Below are 16978 nucleotides of genomic sequence, written 5' to 3' on the forward strand. Positions count from 1 at the left end.
ATGTTTTCTATTTTTACAAGGTTAAAGAACAAAATATTGACTGCATTCAGTGACACTTTTTTATATTAAGTAAAGAAATTGGATTTCCTTACTTAACAATTTGTTAGGAAACACTGTAAGATATAAAGAAACCCAGTATGGTCACACAAGTAATAAATACAGTAGTTAAAAACACAATAGCTTATTTAGCTGTGAAATCAACAGTCCACACTACTGTGGAACGACTATGTAAACCGTAGAGGACTAATGATAATAAGTTCTTCAATCATCAAGTATATGTACCCATAATGTCTTCTGACTAACCACACTGGCATCTGGACCAAAATCGGGTCAGAACCATGACCAATTCCATCTGGTTTGATGTATAGCAGGGTCTGAAGTGTAAACACATATATAAGATTTGAAAAAGGGATAACATTTTTAAAAAAATATATAAAACTAAAGGGATTATACAAAGTGTCCGAAAAGGGTAAAGCCACTCTGAAACAAAAACAGCCATTATCTGGTTAATCATTGAAACCTTCACGGGTGCCAGCAGAAACAAAAACACATAAGCCAAAAGGTTCTGGATTCATCACTTTATTATTCACCCCTTTTGGAATATACTGTGTGTGGGTGTGGGTGCTCAAATATGCGTTTATACCTTTTATCATTTGGCTTCCTTCGCCTTTTCTTTATGTTTATTGGTTACAATAACACAGAATTACTACGAGTAAATCTAAATCATTTTTATTTATTGACATGAATTTCCAAAAGTGAAAATAACAGTTTGGTGGAAGTGAGAGTAAGGCTGATCCAACATGAATACCTTCTGGAATACAGTTTTCTAAAGTAGCAGATGTCAGTTTACAGAATTCTATGGCATATAAGAAACTGACCAACGGATACCACACTTTCAGAAAAGTATATATATATTTATATATATATGTATTTATTTATTTATATTTATTTAGAAGCTTTGAAATAGTACAGTAAACACTTTGCACACATGATATAAACTACTGAATGTCTTTGATTAAGTTGTAGGTCTGTTCTGACCAATCTGAAAAGAACATGATCACAATCTTCCATGTAAAGTTGGAATAAGTTTGGGAACACCTGACCACACAAAAGTAATAGAAAACAGTCAAGTCTAAAACAGTGATATTGCATTTATAATGCACACATTTTTTGTTTATCTGTACAACTGGCTTCTTGGTGTGAATATAAACATCTAAAGGGCTCAGTGACATGATAAGATATACACAGTGCTGTAAACAGGCACACCGATCTGAGAGGTAAGCTCTGTCACCTCTGTAGTTTCGTTAATAGTTCCACACATTTCAACTCATTTCTCAGGCCTGCTGAGAGCAATAAGGTATTATTGTTGGCCATCACTTATTTTTTTCTCCTGTCCACTCAAAGGCAGGACAATCCAAGTGTTCCGAACAACTGGATGGTCAAGATAATGAAGTTGAAAACTTGATGCTTTTGTCTGTCGACTAATTGTGCAAATTCATGCCGTCTCAGGTATGTCCACACAATATGAACTAGCAAATCCTTTTCCGCGCTGCAAATGAAGAAAACACACCTGTTAAGTACACAATGTTAATTAAAATAATATTAAACTTTCTTTTTGTCTCAAGAAGAACTTTACCACAAAGTGACGCATCTACTAATAACCCTCTATATACAGAACACAATTAAATAGTTGAAAAATAAAAGGTGTTCTTGCAATTATTTATCTAGCATCTACTTGTTTGAATTGTACAAATGAAGGCACACTTTTAAATTAGTCAAATATCATGCAGAACAACATCTGATTATTACCTTTGGGAAATATTATTAGCATAGATATTGCATGCTCATTTAATTTAAGATAGCTACACTGGGTAATTGTTTAACTTCGTCGTACATAACTGGATTACAACCGTAGGAAAATTAAGTCAGTTTCCCCTTCCATCTAAACTGCCTGACACATCTCCATCAGCGTTTAGCCTAATGCAACAGATGAAAAATGAAGCCAACGCTCTTAGCAAATTAAGTTATTGTTAGGAGCTGACTGTAAGATAGTAAGTAATTCATTGCAGAATGAGTTAGTACAAAATGCTAATTCTTCTTTTTTTGTGATATGTGAACTGTCATAAAATTAATCCTTATGCACATTGTGGCTATTTTTCTTAAATTAATTAATCCCATGACTTATTTATAACCTGATTATTCTAAGTGAAGAAGAAATGGATTACTGCACATTCGTGTTTCTTACAGACGATATTTTTGAGGCTGCATTCATTTTTCAATACACTGAGTTTCCGATATTCAAAACACTATTTCATAAATTAAGTACCTCTTTGTGAATATGGTTTGTGCTACAGTATATGGACAAACAGTAATACACCATTTTGTTTCATGACAAGTCACAACAGACTTATTTATTATAATTTTAAAATCCATTTTACTGCCAATGAATATAATTTGTCAATATTAAACACATAAAACAAAGGAAAAAGACAATATTGAAGGATTTATCAATAAAATAGATAGAGAGAGAGAGAGAGAGAGAGAGAGATGGTGAGCTAGCAAGATAAATAAACAGAATATTTTTTAGTTAGTTTTGTACTGATATCGAAAAGAATTTAATGGCACTTCCAGCCATTTAATCGATTTTGTTTGCATTTGATCTGATCGAAATTAATTACTAATACTCACACAAATAAGGTGGTTTGTAAGGCGCGCGTGTGCTAGACAGAAGTGCATCAAACTCTTTCCTCTCTAGGGTGCTGTGATGTGACTTCTCTTTGCCAAAGGTGGAGAAAGATCTCTCCCCAGTTTGCTCTTGAGTTTCAAATACCTCAGTGTCTGGCACAGAGTCCATTCCTGGGACATGCAGATTGCTGCGGTAATCTGCAGCCTGGCGGCCATCTGATGGCACAAAAGAGGGCATCCAGCATCGATCTGAGTGCCCTAGGGCTTTGCACTCTTCTGTGCAATTGGAAAAGAGATCAGCACCTAAAACAACAAAACCCGGAAGGAAAAATAAATTAGGAAATCATCTTACCAGGGATACTCTTCCCACACACTAATGGGAAAAAATGGGGCTGGATTACCTGTCAGAGGCTTGTTATTTATTTTTGGTGATAGGCGTACCAACAGAAAATGTGTCTCTTGAATTCTCCTTTGGAGGACAGACTAATAAATAAACATTTCCTTTCAAAATGAATTCACCTGACACTTGAAAACAAGAACATTTCAAACCATTGACAGAAAGTACAGAAATACATCTGTGTGGCTTGTTCTACATACAGTAAATCCAGAAAATAATTGCAAAATGTTTAAATTAATGACTTCATTTAAACTGTCTAAAATACTTCAGCACCAGCATTATGAACCTCTTCGGTGAAGCTAATTATTTGCAGATTGGGTTTCAAATTTCAGACTGGCCAACAGTGACAAAAATGGTAAAACATTTTGATCAAAGCACATGTAAAAACATAAAATAGTAATGTGGAGTCACATCTCTAATCTTTAATTCTTCATGACAGGCACTTTTCCACTGCAGATCAAAGGGGTAGTTATAAGACTTTGTCCTCCTGCTGATGCCGGGCACCTTTTTTCATGGCAGTTTTATGATGAAAAGGATAAAAGGTCAAATATCTCATCTAACAAGAGACTGATCAAAGATGACATTTTGAAATTCTCCTCCAAAAATTTCAACAGTCAACTGCACTGGAAGCACCCGTTTATGTGTAAATTTCAGAGCAAACAAATGTTGTTGTTTTTTTAATTAAAGTATTTTTTCTTTACCAAAAATTATAAAAGGCTCCTCTTCAGATTTCAATACTAACAACAGAACAATAATTATAATAACCAAGCTAAAAGCTAATCCCAATGCAAATTACTGTAATTAGGAAGCCAGGAGTAGTTTTAAAAAAAGTGAGATTCTGGCAAATGTTTTTGATGTACACCTGTTAAATAAAAATGCCTGTTTTATTTACAAACTTTTGTCTCTGTAAATTCAAAAAGGGTGTGAATAGTGGTACTTGAAGCAACACTTTCTTGAGGGTGCCCATCGACACTTGTGTTAACCAGACATGCTTTTGTGAAACTAATTAAATTGAATACAGGGGGAGGGGATTTAAAGGGTTAAATACATCTGAAAAAGGTCACAATTTGAAACAACTAAACATTTAAGCGCATTCATTTTGTTGTAAATGTTATTGTTTGTTATGAAGCTACTAGCTCCTGTTAATTTTCTGGAAAACAAAAATGGTTCAGATCAGTCAAATTGGGATTTAGTTTTCCTATTTAACTCCTTGTATTTAATGAGCAATCCAGTTATGAACCTGTGTTTTTTCTAGTTTATTATAAAGAAAAAAATGTCAAAAAAAAATAAAAAATTAACATATTAAAGCAGTTCTGGCAATATTGAAATCCCAAGGTTTAATAACCCCCCCCCCCCAGAACAGTATATATTCTAATGAGCAAATCAAGTTAAATTATTTGAAAAATCTGCTTGTAAAATGCCTTTTAAAGTTACACAGTAAATTAAATGTGTTGAGATCCCTGAGTGCCTCTGCTTTTCGTCTCACACTTTGTCAGCTGTACTATCAACAAGTGTCTGAGAGCAGTCTTTCATGTCGGAGGTGGAATGCATTAATCTTCTCAAAATGGCTTCTTTATTTTATATTCAAGGAAGAAGTGTAAGCATTGGCAAACCAAGCTTCAATAATAACCTTCATCTGATAATTGGTATGCAGTCTGAAAATAAATTAGTGAGCAGTGAGCTGTTGCAAAGTGCTAACGTGAACTGCAGACAGAATACAGGATTGTACCATCCTGAAGACTGTACAAACTCTTCTGAGCAAAATACTTGTGAGAACACTGCTTTCCAGTCACTAGAAACCTGCAGAGGCAGTTATGATGGATGCAGAAAAACATAAACAAGGTGTAATTTAGTCAGTATATAAGCATACCCATGTAACTGCATAACACTGTGTACTTTCTGATGAGGACTTTGCTTTTCTTTACTAATTAATTACTAATTAACAATTAGACCATTGCGCTGAACCTCGTTACTGACTGCTTGTCAAATTCCAAGACTAAAATGAAGAATCACAACACACAGACACATAAAGAAAACTTCTGATGACATTAAGCTCCATTAAAATTATCTCCATTATCTGAGCAACCTTTATTTCGAAGTTCTCTATTTAGACCATTTTCATCACTGAAATCACTAGATCACTGAAAAGAAAAGGTCTTATACCACTTCAGTTTTCTACTTCAATTCTATGTTAAACCTTATCTGTAACATTATCCAGTATTTTTATGAATTCTTTATAAGCACGGTTCACTAAGATGTTAGTTTAGAATACAACAAACAGACAGCCTTTAATGTTATGTTATTATTATTATTTTAATAATAATGGAAATATACTAAAGGGAGCTTATTTACTCAGAACAAAAAACATGCAAACAACAAAAGGTGCACTATAAGTAGGGCTCCTGATTTTCTGTTTTTACCAATAAAAATCGATAAAACATCCCTGATGCAAAAAAAAAAAAAAAAAAAAAGGTGTATAGCCAATAAACACCAGAAAAACACTGTACATGTTTATACTCAATTCACGTTTACTTCAACCCTTTCCCATTTAAAAAAAAAAAAAAACTACCTTTCCAAGTGCAGCTTCCTGACTTGGATCTATCATTGATTTGTTCTGAATACTATAAACCTTCCCAAACTACTGAACAGCAGCAAATTCCTACATTTCTAATGGAGACTCCACTTATGAGATTTAAAATTAGATTACAATCAGAAATGGGGGCTTGTCCGTGGGATGTTAAGATACAGAGGATTTAAAACAGAATTACAAATTGTGGTGAAATGTAAACAAATGCCTACACTCAAAAACCCCAGAAGAATGCACCAGTGACCACAGGGATTTCATTGTGGAAGACAGCAAAGGGGAAGAAGGTACAACTTAAGTGTACTGTCGAGTTACTATACATATTTTGACAAAAACAAAGCAGTCAAGCATTTTGGAAAGTAAGCGAAAACAATAATTTCATACCGTATATAAAAAGAAAAACCCTGAAAAAAAAAAAAAAAAAAGATTTACAGAAAACTTTAAAATAGCTAAAAATAGCACTGAAAAAATGAAATTAATAAAAACAGAAAAACGGAAGCCCTAATTATAAGCCAGCAGTGTTGGGCACATTACTGAAAAAAAGTAACTTATTAATCTTTGCTAGTTTTTTCAGAAAACAAAACTTAGTCTAAAAAGTAGCTTGTTCTATTACGTGTTACGTTTCTTTCTCCTGTCTATTCCAGTGAAACAGTTGTTGTCACAATTGTCACTACTTTACCGTATGTCAGGTCATTCATTTATTAAATGTGTCAAACAGGTTTTTAAAATGTTCGTAGTGTAACAATTAATAATTGACTGGATATAGCAAATTGAGCTATTTTAATTGTTTTGATTATAAATCTAAATAGTCCTTGTTATATTTCATCAAAAGGAGTTTAGGTTACTAAAGAGGAAGCTGCCGTACCTGTCGGGATCTCTATTATGTCTTTATTAAACGCTGTACTCAAGCTAGTTAATCCTGATTGTGCGCACGCATGCAATGAAAACTATGTTCAGGGCTTCCATGTACTTTGGCTTTAAAAAAAGAAAACAGCTCCAACTTAGGTGCTCAGCAGAGAAAGGTTGATGAGACAAGCAGTTTATTTTTTGCGGAAAGTAACTGTAACATTATTACTCCCAATACAAATCTAACGTGTTATATTACCTAGTTATTGAAAAAAAATAAGAAATATTATTACCAAAACTCTAAGCCAGTACAAATATATGACAATAAAAATGTCCATCACAGCTACAGGTGCGAATATGTCTATAGGCTATTTTTTTTTTCAAGTCTATTGTCTATTTATGGTTGATTCATTTTTAGAAAGAAGAAAACAAAAATCTCAAATGAGTAGAGTTACAAACCAAAACATGATCCCTTCTGCATTCAATCAATTTCTGAGGTCATGTAGTCACAGTTTACATGTCACAGCGGTAGGAAGCTCTCAGTGTGATAGCACATGTATCAGGGAGTTGAGGTGAAAGATCAGTTATAATGGGCTTGTGTTAAGAGACTTGACAATACTCCAAGGAAGTACAAACTTTTTCTGTTTGTGTTTTGTTAAATGTGATTGCAGAATTTTGTATCGTGTATGAGCTCTGTCTTTAAATTGATGCTACTAAATTCTAGTTAGTTCTCTCTGTACTTATTACGCTATGGACTGCAGTATATATTAATGTCTTTTGTCAATTTCTTGATTTAATCTTTATACTACTTTTATCAAATACAAATAGAGCTGTATACTGCACTTAACACAGTAAAATCTCTGACTGATCCATTATAAAAATGTATTAAATGTGTACTGCATGCATACTTGTTTTGTTATCCTTTGCCTTTTTAGGCCATTCTAAACAATTGTAGGTTAGCCAATCATGTATGTCATGTAGCACTGATCCTTTAAAAAAAAAAAAAAAAACAACACGTGAACTATATTCAAACTTTAAAATGTGCATTTGAAAAATGTAAAAGATTAGTATTGTACAACTGGCAGAAAACTAGTTATATATGTAAGCCATTAAAGTGTTGTTTTCGTTATTTCATTCTAGTTTTATAACATTACAATTGTTTTTTCCTTTAAGAAACAAACATGGGCAAACTGCGCTAGCTTTAAAAAATCATTACCCAAGAGTTCATCCCACAGGCCTCAATCCTAGTACACATCTTACACAGTTGGTGGTGACATTGTTAAATTCTAATAAAAACAGAAGCAACATATAAATGTTTCAGGGCAGTGGTTTGCATCTTGTGATTGTTACATTAAATCCATTTTAAATGTCTTATGCTCCACACTCTTAGAATAGAAGGTTCCTGCAGGCATTGTTGTATACAGAACAATTAGAACCATATGTACAACTGTTCATTACAGAACCAAAATAAAAACATGTGTATGGTATATCATATCTAACTGCACCAGTTGAGTATTGTATATCAGTATACATTCGAACAACTATTCCAACCTGTCATGTGTCAACCACACATAATTAAATCTACTAACATAAAACCTGATCTTTACAAAAAGCAAAACATTACACTTTAAATTTGAAATGGCTGAAAGGTTTGAAAATCATTACAATTAATTTCCCCTTTATTGCATATTTTGACACAATATAGAGCATTATTCTACAATGATATATTCATATTCTAAATTCCCATGCAACAAGAATTTAAACTGATTATTAATGATTTAATATATGCAGTACCTCCCTAGTATCTGTATGTATGTAAATTATTGTATTGGTTGTTGAAATAACTATTATTATTATTATTATTATTATTATTATTTATTATTATTATTATTATTATTATTATTATTATTATAAATCATGAACACGATTGGAATACAATTCAAATGGAGGTATCCCTCATCCCAGATTGTTTAATCACTGCATAATCTTTTATAAATACAAATCAAAAACATTTGACAATAATACATAGACTGTATAAACCATATACTGCAAACAGCGTGTGTGTGTGTGTGTGTGTGTGTGTGTGTGTGTGTGTGTGTGTGTGTGTGTGTGTGTGTGTGTGTGTGTGTGTGTATATATATTAAGAAAACGCCTTTGTATTTTTTTGTTATAACTTTATTTTAAATATATTTAACACAGATTAATGTCCAAGTTATGATTGAATTGTTTAACTACCGTACCAAATTTGAATTCATTATTTTATGTGAAAATGTACTGAAAACTAAACATATAATTTTGTTTTAAATGGTTTATTAAAAAGAGAAAGACTGCGACATACCATAAAAGAAAGGGCAACAAACAAAATAAATGGTCAAGAAAAATTCAGTTCTCAGCAAGCGTGTATTCAATTGTCGCGCATAGTACGTTATGAATTGACTGTTTGTTTCTAAGTGGCATCTGGCACAGCCTGGCTTATCTAGTTCCCACACCGAAATAGCAAACAGACCGCTGGTTTTCAAATTCCGTCACGTCCATCGAGTTGTTGAGGACTAATGGCTATCCAAAGGACCTCATTAAGACTGCATATTTATAAACAGCAGGGGACAAAAATAAAGCAGCCATTGAGTGGTTCTTTTGTTGTAAATGCGAATAAAGATGCAGTGAATAAACCGGAGACAGTCACAGCCAAGAATGAATAGGGTTCTTATATATGTGAAAACGTATTTCCCACCTGTAGTGAAATAGTGAAATCTTGTAGAACGCAAGAGCTACTGTGGCAAGCGTGTGTGTATGTCTATACGGCGGGGGCTGATGATCAAGATATTAATACTAATTAGAAATAGCACACGTTTAGAATATACTGCGTGCGTTGTTAGACTCGACAAACTGAGCAAGCCTACATGTGAATACAGCATCAAAACAACCAAGCAAAAACAAACAAATAATTAATCAAACTGTAAAACAGTATACCGCACGCGCTGTCATTCAAACAGTTCAGCCCAACAAGTCGTGAGAAAGCGACTACTGACATGTTTTCACTCCAATACATAAAACAAATAGCATATTTTTTAAGTAAATAATTAACCGAGTACAATGTATTACGTGGTTACGTGATTGCAGTCACTAGTAGCACCCGTTCCTTAACAGTGAAGCAGGTGTATACGTCAGCACAAAAGCTATGATACTGTGCAAGATCACTGTTAATGACACAACCATTTAGTTCGCTGCAATATAACTAAGCATCCCAAAGTCCCTGCTCCAAAGTGTAAACTAAAATCTCAGCTCATAATTGTGTTTTTACGAAGTTATTGAGTCAACATGAGTCCATACATGTAAAGTGGATACATTTATCTAACTTGAAAGCACTTTTAAAAATAAATAAATACATATGAAAACTGCTGATCACTTTAAATCTATGCAGAACAAAATAATAATAATAATAATAATAATAATAATAATAATAATAATAATAATAATAATAATACATCCAAAAAAATACTTCAATCTGACTGACCAGAGGAATGACCTCGATTGGTGGCATCGTGATCGCTATCTCCTTGCTCGCTGTCCCCGTGTCCGCTGTCCTTGGAACTTACTATGTCTGCTTCCTGGAAAGCAGAACTAAACAGAACAATAAATAAACAATAACTAAATTGAAAATATTGACGTTAAACTGTAGATAAATAGTCATTGCACATCATCAGCCAAATAAACATCTGCCATTAGGTGACCGAATTTGGTGCTGCCATTAGCCTCGTGGAAGAATTGCAATTTGTTGCAGTTCTTGAGGTGCACATTGTGAAGTGGTTAACTTATTTATTATTACATTGTTAAATTATCAAACAACAATGACACGAATGAAAGAGATAACCATATAAGTAACCAATAGAAGCAACGTACAAAGAACAGCTAGTGTGGTTGCTAATTTGCCTTTGTTATTTCAAGCCTATAGCCGTTTCTAAAGGTATTGACAGTGTCGACGCAAGGGACTTTTTCAGCCTGAAAAAAGAAACAAGGACCAGGGGTCACAAATGGAGTTTAGAAAAAGGGGCATTCAGAACAGAAAATAGGAGACACTTTTTTACACAGAGAATTGTGAGGGTCTGGAATCAACTCCCCAGTAATGTTGTTGAAGCTGACACCCTGGGATCCTTCAAGAAGCTGCTTGATGAGATTTTGGGATCAATAAGCTACTAACAACCAAACGAGCAAGATGGGCCGAATGGCCTCCTCTCGTTTGTAAACTTTCTTATGTTCTATGTTCTTATGTTTCAAATACAGTACAGTGCTGGACAGCGCTCACACGGATTCCTCTTCTCACCTGTTTACACGCCGCGGTCTGTCGGCAAGATAACTGAGTTCAGTTCTCTGGTGTTTCGTCTGAAACGTCAAAAGCGATAATGTAAGGGTGAATAGAACCAAAACAGCATTCTGAAATGTGTAATTGATTTTGAACTGGGTATTGCATATACTTGGATAATACTAGCATCATATTATGTATGATAATATTTGTAAGATGTTTCATTTTTGATGTATACGTCAATATACGTCAGTGCAGTATTTGTGCACAATACGAGTGTCTCCATTTTTTAAAGTAGTCTACTTAGTAACCACATGCAGTACGAGTGCAAAATGATTATGTGTTGAAGAAACAAATGAGCTGACTAGTTATAGACGAATCTTTGTTTCAGTGTTGCAGTGTTAGACCGTGCCAAGCATCCTTAATCTATATTCTTACAGCGGCGACTGTGGCATTCCCTAACAGCCCCTTTTCAACAGACTGTTCTCTACTGGAATCCTTTCATCTCATACAGACCGGTGCGTGATATTGTTTCAACACAATTATTGTTGTATTTGGTCTGGTCGCCATAATTTTGTTTTGCCAATACATATAATGGAATTGTTTGTCAGCACTCAACTTTACAGTTGTGATCCCACAACGATTGTGTGTTTAAGTGTATCCTACAAAACATACAGATATTAACATGCAAAATGCCGATGTAAAACAATGCGTTTAAGAGCACTTCACCCTACCTATAAAACATATGTGTATGGGCGATTGTGAGTTTGACTACGTGAAGGCAACGCACATCGTATGTTTTGTGTGCTCTAAATCAATTTGCATAGCAAATAGGGTATTGTATATTGAACACAAATCGCTCCACAGAACAAACAGGAGATTCACAAAAATGTAATAAATGAATAACTATACACACATTAAACAGATAGCAAGTCTAACAGTAAGCGACATAACGTATTCCTTTCTTTCAATACCTTGGTTTACTTTGAAATGATAATTTATTTATTGAAATGATAATTTATGGCGCCTTCTATAAGAAGCGGTGAGAGAAATTACCATAACTAAATAGGTTATTTAAAAAAAAAAATGTGAAAAATATTTGAAATTTATACCAACATTTTAATAAATCCTGACTTATAAAACACAAGTGTTCATTTTAAAATATATACCAACATTGAATATATTCCTGACTATTACAAAACATACTATATATTATAATATTATATATATCATATATATATATATTATATATATATGATATATATATATATATATATATATATATCCTCGCTTGATAATATGCTGCCGTTAGAGATGATGTCAGGCTGCTGGTCTGTATAACTTGTCACAATGGCTCCACAGGGGTTATGGTCTGTGTCTGTGCTCCTGGCAGGGCTACAGGGCTTTAGGAACATCAGATCAGTTTTGGCAGATTCCGGGGTTAGACAAACCTGGTAGCAATAATTCTGGTTTTGATGATGGGAACCGAAGCTCCCGGATTCTTCCACAGGAGCCTGTGTCGTATTGGTGACATTTGAGCTCTGCACCAGCATAATGTCAGACTTGCTAAGCTTTTTCTTCCTGGCTCTTGCTTGCCTGCTACAGCAAGAACTACAGCAGAGGCAGCAGTCACTGGCCAAGCATGTATAAATGTTCAGTTTCTTGTCCTTTTGGCACCTGATGGCCAGCACTATCATAGCCAAGAGGAATATAAATGACACGGAGCCCAGAGCGATAATAAGAATGAGAGTCAAATCTAATGAGGTCTCCTTTGTTTTAGTTGAACCACGGTCCCCACTGTGTCCTTCCACGACACTATCCACAATCATGATGTGAATGCTGGCTGTGGATGAAAGAGGTGGCTGACCATGGTCCCTTACCTCAATCAATAAGACATAGGGGCGATGCGGGTCTCTTTTACTCGGGATCCTTCTGGCAGTCCTGAGTTCCCCAGTTCTCCAGTCCATTCGAAACATTCCCATCTCATTACCTCTTAATATACTATAAGACAGACGGGCATTCTCACTATCATCTGCATCAATTGCCACTATCCTGGTTACCAAATAGCCAGGTTCTGCAGAACGGGGTAAGTGCTCTTTGGCGGTGTCATTTTTACCAATTGGGGAAATGATTGAAGGTGCGTTATCATTTTGATCCACTATGACAACGTTCACTGTAGCATTAGCAGATAATTCGGGGTTGCCGGAGTCTTTTGCTTGCACCATGAAGCTAAAGTCTTTTAATATTTCATAATCAAACGATCTCAGTGCATAAAGGTAGCCGTTTTCGGAGTTGATTGACACATACGTAAAAACAGACATACCCTGAATGTCGCACTCCAATATGGAGTATGAAATATATGCATTTTGTCCAATATCGGGGTCTGTCGCACTTACTGCGTAAATATAAGCTCCAGGCACGTTATTTTCAGTCACGTATACATCATAGATTTCCTGCGTAAACCTCGGAGCGTTATCATTTTCATCTGCCACCTGCACTTTAATGGATTTGCTTGTGGCTAGGGAAGGGGATCCCTTGTCTTTTGCCACAACCGTGATTGTATAGGAATCAGCAATTTCCCTGTCCAAAGGTCCATCAGTAACAATAGTATAGTAGTTGCTAAAAGAAGATTTGAGCTTGAAAGGTGAGTCTCCCAGAATTTCACAGTGGATCTGCCCATTTTCCCCAGAGTCTTTATCCGTTACGCTAAGCAAAGCGACCACGGTTCCCGGGGCAGCCTTTTCACTCACTGATTCGGTCACGGTGCTGAAACTGATCTCAGGGGCATTATCATTCACATCTATCACTTTAACCACAACTTTACAGTGAGCTGGCACAGCATTTGGTCCCAAATCCTTCGCTTGGACGTAGATTTGATACACACTGCTATCCTCAAAGTCAATCTCCCCGCTCACTTCCACTCTGCCAGTTCTTGAATCAATATTAAACAGATCCTTTACTCTCTGGGATATGTGGTTACTAAACGAATAGAGAATTTCGCCATTCTGTCCCTCGTCCATGTCCGTAGCATTTAATTGAATGACCAGCGTGCCCACTGGAGAGTTTTCAGGCAAGCTGACAGTATACACAGACTGATCAAACACCGGAACATTATCATTGGAATCTAGCACTTTAATGACAAGCAACGCCGTCCCGGTTCTCTGAGGCAGACCACCATCCACCGCAGTTAATACATACCTGTGTAGTGATTGCTGCTCCCGGTCCAGCGGCTTTTCCAGCACGAGTTCGGCAAACTTGTTCCCATCACCTTGTGTTTGTATATCAAGGTAAAAATAGCTGTTTGTGGTGATTTCATAGGTGCGGAGTGCATTGGTGCCAACATCTGGGTCGAATGCGCTCTCGAGTGGGAAGCGAGTTCCCGGAGAAGCGCTTTCTGAGATTTCTACGGTAATATCAGTTTCTGGGAAGTTTGGAGGGTTGTCATTGATATCCACTATCTCAATTTCCACACGGAAAAGCTCTAATGGGTCCTCTAAAAACACCTCTAGGTGCAGAAGGCAGGTAGCGCTCTGTTTGCAGATCTCCTCCCTATCGATTTTCTCATTAACAAAAAGCACTCCGTTTTCCAAATTCACTTCTAGGTAAGGAGTCCTAGAGCTGGGCACAGTCTGAAATCTGCGCGCTGAAAGTTTTGTTATGTCCAAGCCCAAATCCTCAGCAATATTCCCCACAAACGTGCCATGGTCCTGCTCCTCTGGAACTGAAAAGCGTATCTGGGAGACCTCTCCATCCACGATACAGAACAAGAGAAATAACACAATCATCTCCAAATAAAAAAAAGTGCACTTGTATTTATTCCTCTTGTCTTAGCTTACAATTCTCCATCACCTCACTCCAAAGAAAGACGAAAAATGTATGACTTCCACATTAGTTAATTAATTGATGTCCTCGTATTCCTTGTAGCCAAAGACCATTGCCGGTGAACTTTCCTGATAGATTTAGGCGTTTGATTCCAAACAAGCTATTTTGTTACTTTGAGTTTTCTGAGCTTTGGCTTCTGAGCAAACAATGTGATGCAGCATCTGAACATGCTGTCCTTTATGTGTTAAAAAAAAAACATAACATATTACGTTTTTACTGAAGTACAAAGAGACTTTGTGAAATGTAGCTTACACAGTCTCACTGTCCCAGCTGCAGATCCTGTGATCTCTGCTGGCAGACTTCTGAGCTCCAACTGCCCAGCTTTTCTATTTTTGCGCAGCACCCTCCTCCTCCCAGCCAATGGCAGTCATCAACACCCACAGAGGTTATAGCTGATTGGGGAATTGTAATGCCAACTAGGAAACGTCACAAATACTAAAGAACTCGTTCAGCAACCTTGCGGAGTTCAATTCACTGAACTAAACGCACGCCGAAAGAGTTAAAAGGCACATATCCATGGAGATAAGTGGTTTCAAAAGAGCAGACCAAATCGCAAAACATAAACATCCCTCAGAGAAAGTATAATAAATTCAGACATTTTAAAAATTACACAGTGTAATTAAATTGCTTCATGTGTTGTGAGTGATGGTCAGTTTAAAATGTTGTGTTCTGCCCATGACGTGTATAAGGCATGGGATCTATGGGCTAATTTATGAGCATTCATCTGAATTCGTTCTCACGTTTGTGTCTGCCTCGGTATTATAGGCTAGCTGCAATAGACAGCAATTGCCTTCCTCTGAGTGGGCTAACTGTGAGTGGGGGTATCATTCTCGTACAGCGAACCTGTTACATTTTCACAGCGCCGAATCTACAATGGTTAAAAAGTATAATTATTTAGCAGCAAGAGATTCTCCTACCCGCACGTTAGACACATTTATTTACAAAAACACAGCAATGTGAGACTTTTTTTTTTTTTTTTTTCCCCAGCCAGATTGATCAAATTGACGTGCATTTTGTTGGTCATGTTCGATTGCCTAATCTATTAAGGGTGTTTGTTCAATTGTAAACCTGCCTGCAGTTTGTTTCATACATACAATATCTGTACTGCAGCTACCGGCACCAACAGTATGTGGAATATCTAGTGCACACTAAAGGCAAAACAGATTTGAGGTACACGTATGTGACATTCTTTATTTAGAACGTCAAAATCACCATATGAATTCCTTTCTTTCGACTTTATTGTTTTTTGTCAACTACATTATTTATTATATTACTTTGAATTGCACTATCAACAAACAAATGCACCAAATTGTCTTGGTCAGGGCGTAATTTAATTCGATTGTACAGGTTGTCATTTTTATTATTATTATTATTATTATTATTATTATTATTATTATTATTATTATTATTATTATTATTATAAAATAGTGGTTCAACACGTTCTTGTTTAAGCCTCACTCCTAATGTTCAGGATTGAGCGATGTTTTATAAAAGTAAACAGCGATCAATAAAAAGGAGATTATGCTTTATCTGAATATTAATGCAGCCGCCAATCAATAAGGGTTTCTACGGTTCTTTTTACAATCATAATTTGTAAGATACGCTTGATGCTTCAGCAGGCAAACTGATGAAATTGCTGGTGCCTTGCGGTCATGATTCGTAAAAGATAATTATATAAATTAGAACAGAAATTGTAATCGAACGATGCATATATCGTGGAGAGTCTAGTTATGTACATTAAAGATTTTGTTATGACAAGCCACAGTCCATAGATATTTGTAATAATTTAATTCAGCACAGCAGTTAAGTGAAAGCTCTTTTTTTTTTCTTTTTTTTTTTCCATCAGAAAATGACTGGATATTTTTTGAAACTGCTGAAAGAATAGGCTGCATGCGCCCCCTAGCGACTGAAAAAAGCAAGTTACCTGTTTAAAAATCTTCAACCCAGAAAAACCAGAATGCCCGTAAGCAAATCCTGAAATGGTACTCTTTGTATATTGAATTACAATATATGTCTTATTTTACAGGTTTCATATTATATGTTAACAATGCTTTGATCTGGATTTATTTTCAATATTCTGTTCAGAACCCACTTTGTCAGCTGAAACTCTTTCTCATGTTTTGCTAAATGTAATTACAGCATGGATTTAAAGAGATTGTTTTTTCGTATCGGTTTGCTTAATCTCCAAGTTCAATGTGAACATTTGAAAATCTGGTATTTCATGTTCTTGTCAAATTCATGAATTAATTAATTATATATTGAATAAACTATATATCTAATTCAT

The 16978-nt window shown here is 35.5% G+C and overlaps 1 protein-coding gene across 2 annotated transcripts; it reads right to left on the reverse strand.

The window, feature by feature from the left end:
* Positions 1-570: 570 nt before the first annotated feature.
* On the reverse strand, positions 571-14979 carry pcdh10a (protocadherin 10a). Of its 2 annotated transcripts, none has more exons than XM_041267733.1 (5): positions 12099-14979; positions 10834-10892; positions 10027-10133; positions 2831-2988; positions 571-1549 (listed from the first exon to the last, which is right to left on the reverse strand). In XM_041267733.1, exons 1-5 carry the CDS (start codon positions 14595-14597, stop codon positions 1496-1498), a joined length of 2877 nt encoding a protein of 958 aa, XP_041123667.1. In that variant the 5' UTR covers positions 14598-14979; the 3' UTR covers positions 571-1495. The 2 variants fall into 2 exon arrangements, with proteins under 2 accessions (XP_041123667.1, XP_041123661.1); XM_041267727.1 differs by having other exon boundaries at positions 2689-2988.
* Positions 14980-16978: the final 1999 nt, after the last annotated feature.

Source organism: Polyodon spathula, chromosome 1 (assembly GCF_017654505.1).
Source record: "Polyodon spathula isolate WHYD16114869_AA chromosome 1, ASM1765450v1, whole genome shotgun sequence".
NCBI classification, from domain to species: Eukaryota; Metazoa; Chordata; class Actinopteri; order Acipenseriformes; family Polyodontidae; genus Polyodon; species Polyodon spathula.

Excerpts from the sequence above, each read along its gene's own strand:
- pcdh10a (XM_041267727.1), bottom strand. The coding sequence starts at position 14,597 with ATGATTGTGTTATTTCTCTTGTTCTGTATCGTGGATGGAGAGGTCTCC. Across the intron at positions 10,134-10,833 it reads AGACCGCGGCGTGTAAACAG|TTCTGCTTTCCAGGAAGCAG; the intron begins GTGAGAAGAGGA and ends TGTTCTGTTTAG. Across the intron at positions 2,989-10,026 it reads CAATCGAGGTCATTCCTCTG|GTGCTGATCTCTTTTCCAAT; the intron begins GTCAGTCAGATT and ends TTGTTGTTTTAG.